This window comes from Salvelinus namaycush, chromosome 3, assembly GCF_016432855.1.
Source record: "Salvelinus namaycush isolate Seneca chromosome 3, SaNama_1.0, whole genome shotgun sequence".
Lineage (NCBI taxonomy): Eukaryota > Metazoa > Chordata > Actinopteri > Salmoniformes > Salmonidae > Salvelinus > Salvelinus namaycush.
Genome location: NC_052309.1, coordinates 41,168,117 through 41,177,444, shown reverse-complemented (window position 1 = coordinate 41,177,444; position 9,328 = coordinate 41,168,117). Strand labels below are relative to the sequence as shown.

At 42.4% G+C, this 9,328-nt stretch overlaps 1 protein-coding gene and 1 non-coding gene across 2 annotated transcripts; both read right to left on the bottom strand.

The window, feature by feature from the left end:
* Positions 1 to 1,352: 1,352 nt before the first annotated feature.
* On the bottom strand, positions 1,353 to 9,065 carry LOC120031350 (heat shock cognate 70 kDa protein-like). The gene is made up of 8 exons (XM_038977066.1): positions 8,856 to 9,065; positions 8,407 to 8,612; positions 4,040 to 4,192; positions 3,019 to 3,574; positions 2,587 to 2,789; positions 2,215 to 2,413; positions 1,875 to 2,107; positions 1,353 to 1,774 (listed from the first exon to the last, which is right to left on the bottom strand). Exons 1-8 carry the CDS (start codon positions 9,058 to 9,060, stop codon positions 1,568 to 1,570), a joined length of 1,962 nt encoding a protein of 653 aa, XP_038832994.1. The 5' UTR covers positions 9,061 to 9,065; the 3' UTR covers positions 1,353 to 1,567.
* Positions 2,854 to 2,947, bottom strand: LOC120045207. The gene has a single exon (XR_005476640.1). It is a non-coding gene; the product is annotated as a small nucleolar RNA SNORD14 (small nucleolar RNA).
* Positions 9,066 to 9,328: the final 263 nt, after the last annotated feature.

The window sequence follows — 9,328 nt, the reverse complement described above, 5'->3', positions numbered from 1 at the left end:
GCCCATCACTTACCCATCGCTCCACAAAAGCCGCGGCCCTTGCAGAGCAAGGGGAACCACTACTTCAAGGTCTCAAAGCGAGTGACGTCACCGTTTGAAAGGCTATTAGCACGCACCACCGCTAACTAGCTAGCCATTTTACATCGGTTACACTTAACGGGGTGGCTCTCCCATAGGCACCAATGTGATAGCAGCTGGGTCTGGTCTGCTTAGTTAATTGATTCTATATGAACCAGTAAGAATAATCGCTTCCGTCTGATGTCTCTTTCACAGAGAATATCCCATAGAAATAGTTAGAGGACGCAACATTGTATCTGTCCCATTATGGTGTCTGTGAGAACATGGACAGCGCCATTGAGGCCATCTCAATTTTGAACAGATACCCTGGATGGAATTATGTGATCCTTCCTTAACCCATAGGGAGTCCCACCCAGTTGACTACTTAAAAATTGTGAAAGTCCTCAATTGTGCTGCCCATGCGAAAACAACGTTTTAGCACTAGAGTCCTCTATCTAGCTCTATGGTATATCAAGAACTAGGGCAAGTTCGTTTTGCATAGCCTGATACCCCAGGTGGGCAGAGTACGCACATTTGAAGCCTTTTGAAGGCCCTCGGATCAATTCCCCAACTTGGTCTTGTCTCAACTTACTGTTGCGAGTTAGAATAAACAAGGTTCCATTTAAAAATGTGGTTGTGCATCAGCATTATTCCTCATGTCAGTCGCTGATCGTCAGTTAGCCCATGTCAGCAAATATTTTTTAGATTGCTAAATTAGCTGGCCACTATCTAAACTTGTTATCAAGATCGAATTACTGGCCTGGAGGCCCCATTGATTTTGTTAGGCAGTCTCACTCAGATATTATATTTAAAACATCTCTCCAACCTATGGCAAAATGTGTAGAATGCAGGTAATTTGCTGTAAAACAGCTCATTTTCCTCCCCACCCCATGGCAAAATGAGTAGAATCACATGAAGGAGGTTTGGTCTGTACCAAAACTCCTTATTTCTGGCAGACCTCAGACAAGAATATAACCAATGGTCTACTCACTGCATCTTTATGTAATGATACTGTTCATATGGTAAACTAAACAAAGCAGTTGTGAGATTTGGGCCTCAAAATGCTGTCAGTGAGTCAGAGTGTTAGCTACGATATGAGACTTCGATGAGTCACCGGATTCCATTATCAGCCACTAGTAGGAATGTGCTTTGCACAAATTATTTAGATAATTCCCCTCAAATATGAAATAACTGTCCTTCTCAAATCTGTGAAAGTTAAGCCTACTTAATTTCCCTTCATTGAATTGGGGAATTGGGAGTGAAAAACAAATGTAAAAAAAAAAAAAAAAGTCAAGTCCAATGACAAATATTTTATTCTCCAGGACTCAAAATGTAGACAGATTTTTCTTCCTTAAAATCTCACTGTCTCAGACAGTGTACATCTTCAAGTATCTAAAACATACATAGCAGCTATTATCAGTTCAAATTACTGACCAGTCTTGGCTTTACAGATTGGGCCACTGGGGTTATGTGCTTTGTGTTTACAGGGTAGTGAGATTGGACATTGGGTTTAATCGACTTCCTCAATGGTGGGGCCTGAGGATCCACCACCTCCAGGAGCAGCACCGGCACCGCCAGCACCTGGGAACCCTCCAGGCATTCCTCCGGGCATACCGCCTGTCATACCACCAGTACTCTGGTACAGCTTGGTGATGATGGGGTTGCACACCTTCTCCAGCTCCTGTTGCTGGTGCTCATACTCTTCCTTCTCCGCAGTCTGAAACAAATATACAGGTTAAGATTAATTGATTTCCCTTCTTGACACGTTATGGGTATTAACTTGGTTTTAAATTAATGGGAAAATCAATATACTGTACCTGGTTCTTATCCAGCCAGGCAATGATCTCATTGCACTTGTCCAGAATCTTGGTCTTGTCCTCATCGCTGATCTTGCCCTGCAGTTTCTCATCCTCCACGGTGGATTTCATGTTGAAGGAGTAGGACTCTAGTGAGTTCTTAGACGAGACCTTGTCACGCTGCACATCATCCTCACACTTGTACTTCTCAGCCTCCTGGACCATGCGCTCAATGTCCTCCTTGCTCAGACGACCTGGTCAGATAAAAAAAAAATTTAAGGGTTAAGTTAAGGATAGATGCACTATCCAAGTGGGCATATTGTAATCAAATTTCACTTTGGTCACATATGCTGTTGTTTACCTTTGTCGTTGGTGATGGTGATCTTATTCTCCTTGCCAGTGCTCTTATCAACGGCAGAGACATTGAGGATGCCGTTAGCATCAATGTCGAAGGTGACCTCAATCTGAGGAACACCGCGAGGTGCAGGGGGGATTCCAGTCAGCTCAAACTTGCCCAACAGGTTGTTGTCCTTAGTCATGGCCCTCTCACCCTCATACACCTGGAGGATATAGTCAATATTAGCAACAAGACATCCAAGGAAAGTATTGAGCCATCTTTTGTCTTTCAACCTCTGGTGGAAACTACAAATGGCAGGAGTAAACGTCACAGATAGTGGCCAAAGGAATGAGGAAACATTGCCCTGAAATTGACATTTCATGTAAGCCCTCTCACCTGAATGAGCACACCAGGCTGGTTGTCTGAGTAGGTGGTGAAGGTCTGGGTCTGCTTGGTTGGGATGGTGGTGTTACGTTTGATCAGGACGGTCATGACACCTCCAGCGGTCTCAATACCCAGGGACAGGGGTGTGACGTCCAGCAAAAGCAGGTCCTGGACATTCTCAGACTTGTCACCTGAGAGTATGGCTGCCTGGACAGCTGAAAATGAGAAAGGGAGGTTAGCCACATGGGGAAACATTACTGTAGACTCACCGTGCCATTGTCGCTCAGACATCCAAGGAAGGTATTGGGCCATCTTTGGTCTTTCAACCTCTGGTGGAAACTACGAATGGCAGGATCAAACTTCATCACAGCGAAACTATTGAGTTGAGGCTCATTATAGAAGCACATTGGCCACAGAGCGAACACAAGATGATCAGTGACCCACCTGCGCCATAGGCCACAGCTTCGTCGGGGTTGATGCTCTTGTTGAGCTCTTTGCCGTTGAAGAAATCTTGGAGCAGTTTCTGGATCTTGGGGATACGAGTGGAACCTCCGACCAGGACGATGTCGTGCACCTGGGCTTTGTCCATCTTGGCGTCGCGGAGGGATTTCTCCACTGGGTCAAGGGTGCCACGGAAAAGGTCTGCATTGAGCTCCTCAAAGCGAGCCCTGGTGATGGAGGTGTAGAAGTCGATTCCCTCGTACAAAGAGTCGATCTCGATACTGGCCTGGGTGCTGGAGGACAGGGTGCGCTTTGCCCTCTCACATGCGGTGCGGAGACGGCGAACAGCCCTCTTGTTGTCGCTGATGTCTTTCTTGTACTTGCGCTTGAACTCCGCGATGAAGTGGTTGACCATGCGGTTGTCAAAGTCTTCTCCACCCAGATGGGTGTCTCCAGCAGTGGACTTGACCTCAAAGATGCCATCCTCGATGGTCAGGATGGACACGTCAAAGGTGCCGCCGCCCAGATCAAAGATAAGGACATTCCTTTCAGCACCGACCTGAAACAGAAGAGAACATTCAGTATTTGCACTTATAATAACAAACTAGAAACCAAATGGCTATGCATTCCAGGGCTGGTGTCAATTAAAACTGAAATTTAACCAAAGGCATCTATTTTCATTGATTTCTCAAAAAAACGGAGTATAATCTATTTATTTCAAAAGTTATTCAATTGAGATTTAACTTTTATTTTTTATTTTTTAAATCACTTGAATTAACCACCATCAAATCAAAATAACCCTAGCTGATGTATTCACTCCGACATTCAGGAAGGTGTTGGGCCATCTTTGGTTTTACAACCTCTGGTGGAAACTATAAATGGCAGGCATAAACTTAATTATTAGGGACAAACTAGATTTAATGTGCTATCAAATAATTGAAATGAACAAATTCTTTAAAAGGATCATTATTTCAATAAAACATAACTAGACCTTGACCTGACCTCTAAAAGATATGGGTCTCACCTTCTTGTCCAAGCCATAAGCAATAGCGGCAGCAGTTGGCTCATTGATGATTCGCAAAACGTTCAGACCAGAGATTGTTCCAGCATCTTTGGTTGCTTGGCGCTGAGAGTCATTGAAGTAAGCTGGCACTGTTACAACAGCATTTGATACAGTCTGCAAAAAAAATATGGAGAAAAAAGGGTGGGAATGAATAGACTTACTGTCAATAATACCCTGAAAGACTGAACCCACTGGGCACACCACAATTTCAAAGTGGAACATTTTGGATGAGATCAATTTGATTTCAACCTTTATTCACCCACTCAAAAAGGACAGTTTGAATTCCCAATGTGTTATCACTATGCTTTCAACCATCTAAGGCTGCATTTACACAGGCAGCCCAATTTGAATTTTCTTTCCAATAATTGGTATTTTGACCAATCACATCAGATATTTTGGGAATAAGTCAAGTTAGTGAAAAACAAACAAAAAACAATTGGGCTGCCTGTGTGAAGTCTTAAAGCGTAATTACAACAGAAAAACAGTGTCTAATTTCTGGTTAAGTTGTCATCTAAATGTCATCACTGTGCATTCAACCATTTAAAAGTTCAAATGGGAATAAAATGTGCTTCATATAATAGCACAACCAAATGACCTGGATTGCAGTTGAGATTACGAGTCATCAATGCTGATCTAGATTCTGCGCAGATTATTATAGCGATTGTGAAGATTCAGCCCTGCAACATTCACACACTTTCTATGATTACATAAGACATTTTTAGTTAGTAGCCTCAAAATGTGGCCATGGATGGGTTACTCATTTAAGGTTGAAAAATACTGTTATATTAGTTTGTAAAATAGCCTTACCTTCTGTTAATAGGCTATTTACTGGATTCAAAAGTGATATTGAATTGTGTTTGGTTGTCAACGCAAAAAAATATCAACTTGAAGGAGAAGTATATTTTGTGCCACTGACAGTCTGGCTTAATCCCAGTTTGTCTACAAATGTATAATTGATATGTTGGATTCATGTCTCAATCAAAAATAAGGAATAGGACTAAATCAAACTATTTAAAGTGCATTTAAAGTTTGATTTAGTCCTATTCTTTATCTTTTTGGTTGAGATGGAAACGAGAATCCAACAAATTACCATGACTAAATTAGAAATGAACCAACGCTTGAAACCCTAGGACTATATGCATTAGTGAAAATATACATTGTCCTTGGATCACAATGCCTGGCATTTAATCCTGGTAAAAATTCCCTGTCTTAGGTCAGTTAGGATCACCACTTTATTTTAATGTGAAATCAGTCAGAAAAATAGAATGATTTACTTCAGCTTTTATTGCTTTCTTCACATTCCCAGTGGGTCAGAAGTTTACATACACTCAATTAGTATTTGGTAGCATTGCCTTTAAATTGTTTAACTTGGGTCAAACGTGTCGGGTAGCCTTTCAGAAGCTCCCACAATAAGTTGGGTGCATTTTGGCACATTCCTCCTGACCGAGCTGGTGTAACTGAGTCAGGTTTGTTGGCCTCCTTGCTCGCACACGTTTTTTCAGTTCTGCCCACACATTTTCTATAGGATTGAGGTCAGGGCTTTGTGATGGCCACTCCAATACCTTGACTTTGTTGTCCTTAAGCCATTTTGCCACAACTTCAGAAGTATTCTTGATGTCATTGTCTATTTGGAAGACACATTTGCGACCAAGCTTTAACTTCCTACTGATGTCTTGAGATGTTGCATCAATATATGCACATAATTTTCCTACCTCACGATGCCATCCATTGTTAAGTGCACCAGTCTCCACTGCAGCAAAGCACCCCCACTCCCGTGCTTCAGTTGGGATGGTGTTCGTCGGCTTGCAAGCGTCCCCCTTTTTCCTCCAAACATAACGAGGGTTATTATGGCCAAACAGTTCTATTTTTGTTTCAGACCAGAGGACATTTCTCCAAAAGGTATGATCTTTGTCCCCATGTGCAGTTGCAAACCGTAGTCTGCCTTTTTAGGGCTGTTTTTGGAGCGGTGGCTTCTTCCTTGCTGAGCAGCCTTTCAGGTTATGTCGATATAGTACTTATTTTATTGTGGATATAGATACTTGTACCGGTTTCCTCCAGCATCTTCACAAGGTCCTTTGCTGCTGTTCTCGGATTTCTTCGCACTAAAGTACGTTCATCTTTAGAAGTGGTATGACGGCTGCGTGGTTCCATGGTGTTTATACTTGCGTACTATTGTTTGTACAGATTTGAAATCAAGCAGAGCGAGCAGTATGGCTGGTGGCATTGTCATGTCAGGATGAGCCTGCAGGAAGGGTACCACATGAGGAAGGAGGGTGTCTTCCCTGTAACGCACAGCATTGGGATTGCCTGCAATGACAAGCTCAGTCCGGGTGATGCTGTGACACCGCCCCAGACCATGACGGACCCTCCACCTCCAAATCAATCCCGCTCCAGAGTACAGGCCTCAGTGTAACGCTCATTCTTTCAATGATAAACGTGAATCTGACCATCACCCCTGCTGAGACAAAACCACGACTCGTCAGTGAAGAGCACTTTATGCCAGTCCTGTCTGGTCCAGCAACGGTGGATTTGTGCCCATAGGCGACGTTGTTGCCTGTGATTTCTGGTGAGGACTTGCCTTACAACAGGCCTACAAGCCCTCAGTCCAGCCTCTCAGCCTATTGCGGACAGTCTGAGCACTGATGAGGGATTGTGCGTTCCTGGTGTAACTCGGGCAGTTGTTGCCATCCTGTACCTATCCCGCAGGTGTGATGTTCAGATGTACCGATCCTGTGCAGGTGTTACACGTGGTCTGCCACTGCGAGGATGATCAGCTGTCCGTCCCGTCTCCCTGTAGCGCCGAACAGACATTGCAATTTATTGCCCTGGCCACATCTGCAGTCCTCATGCCTCCTTGCAGTATGCCTAAAGAACGTTCACGCAGATGAGCAGGGACCCTGGGCATCTTTTTTTTTGTGTTTTTCAGAGTCAGTAGAAAGGCCTAAGTTCTCATAACTGTAACCATAATTGCCTACCGTCTATAAGCTGTTAGTGTCTTAACGACCGTTCCTCAGGTGCATGTTCATTAATTGTTTATGGTTCATTGACCAAGCATGGGAAACAGTGTTTAAACCCTTAACTTCATTGTAATATGGATTTTTACTAATCATCTTTGAAAGACAGAGTCCTGAAAAAGGGACATTTCTTTTTTTGCTGAGATATATCTATATATACACACACAGTTACATATCGGTATATTCTTTTTTTAAGAGATATCATTTGCACAATACTACGCTATGTTCAGCTAGACCAAAACTCCAGTAGTTTTCCCTTCATAGCTTGTTCTCAATCAAGTTTTTAAATTGGGAGCATGTTTTCAGCACTTTTTTGATTAGTCATGGAAATCTCTCATGACTCGCTCTTATCCCTCTGCAGAAGACATATGGTGAGCAATATGTTCAGAACGTCGAATCACAATAAAATCAGTATCGATTTGCAAAGCATTTAGAACCGTGAGTCAATACATATTGTATCCGCACTTAAGTATTGTGATAATATTGTAACGTGAGGTCCCTGGCAATTCCCAGCCCTAATATGTATTGTCTATTTTTTTGTTGAACTTAAAATCAGTAGCTGTTGATGACTTTGCAAATGCTATATAGGCCTAAATAGTATCATTAATGATATGTAAAGTATGGTTACATTTCATTTGCTTTGTTAAATCTACCGTTTGGAATGACTTGGACAGCAACAGTACATCTATTTAGTTAAGAGCTCTCCAAATCTCACGATAGCACATTGGTAGTAATTGTCTGTGATAATTATCAAAGCGTTGCTTGGTTAAAACCCTAGATGGGAGACCAAATGGATAGCTGTAGATAAGATTAACTCGCCAGTAGGAGGTGCTGCCCAGCCTACTGCTTTTTTCTGATAGTGAATAAAATGTTGAAGATCTGACATCGTTTCAAATCAAATTTTATTGATCACATACACATGTTTAGCAGATGCTATTGTTGCAAAATGCTTGCGTTTAAAAAAAAAATCCTGGCTGTATGTAATAAAACAATTCTGGTCTAATAATGTAAGAAATAACAAACAAAAATTATACTGCAAAGTTGCCTAGTGGCTAGAAGCATGGCATCCCTCTCTAACAGCGCCATTTTCTCAAAGGTACAAATGCAACATATTTTATACAAGGTTTGTCTATTTGAAAATTGGTTACCATAATCCTGTGGTTGAAATTTGACCATCAAAACACAGTTGATGACTTAATTCAAATCCAATGCATTTTCCACATAGATGCCACATCACAATACATTGACAAATTACATCGAAACAATGTTGATTCAACCAGTTTGTGCCCAGTGGGCAATGCATTTCAAACTCACCTTCCCGAGGTAGGCCTCTGCAATCTCCTTCATCTTGACCAACACCATGGAGGAGATTTCCTCAGGGTAGAAGCTTTTGGTCTCGCCTTTGTATTCAACCTCCACTTTGGGGCGTCCGCTGTCGCTGATGACGTTGAAAGGCCAGTGCTTCATGTCGGATTGAACCACGGCGTCCTCAAACCTTCTGCCAATCAAACGCTTAGCATCTGGAATACACAAATAAAAAGTCTTAATGACTGCATTATAGACATACTCCAATCATACCAACTGACCTTTGGTTTCTCACGCAGACATCCAAGGAAGATACTAGAACCATCTTTGGTTATAAAACCTCTAGTGGAAACAACGAATGTCAGGAATCAACTGAATCTAAGTGAACCAAGTTATAAAGTCAAATTTAACCATAATTAAAAACACCCCTTCACTGACATCTAGCAGAACAAACTTACCAAAAACTGTGTTGCAGGGGTTCATGGCAACCTGATTCTTAGCAGCATCACCAATGAGCCTCTCAGAGTCAGTGAAGGCAACGTAGCTTGGAGTGGTCCTGTTGCCCTGGTCGTTGGCAATGATTTCAACCTTGCCATGCTGGAACACACCCACGCAGGAGTAGGTGGTCCCGAGATCGATGCCGACCGCTGTTCCCTTAGACATGGTTACTGTGACAAGAGATAAATAAATATGTAATGCTGTGAAGTCTTATCAACAGGTGGCAGTCATGATCACTCAAGGTAAAGTATGAGACTTGGACTGTGGATTATGAGTCAAACCAAAGATCATAGAGCAACTTCCTTTATGGGGAAATACGCTGACTCATTCAATTCCTAAGAATGGTGACTAATCCTGTTTGAGGAAAGGTAATAGGCATTCAGTGTCATACCTGGGCCAGACAGACATCTTAGGCAGGGCAAAAAGCATATGC

Bases quoted from the DNA above. Each gene is read 5' to 3' on its own strand.
- LOC120031350 (XM_038977066.1), bottom strand. From the start codon at position 9,060: ATGTCTAAGGGAACAGCGGTCGGCATCGATCTCGGGACCACCTACTCC. The intron at 8,613-8,855 runs GTAAGTTTGTTC...TGTGTATTCCAG, and splicing joins CCCCTGCAACACAGTTTTTG to ATGCTAAGCGTTTGATTGGC. The intron at 1,775-1,874 runs GTACAGTATATT...TATTTGTTTCAG, and splicing joins CCTGGCTGGATAAGAACCAG to ACTGCGGAGAAGGAAGAGTA.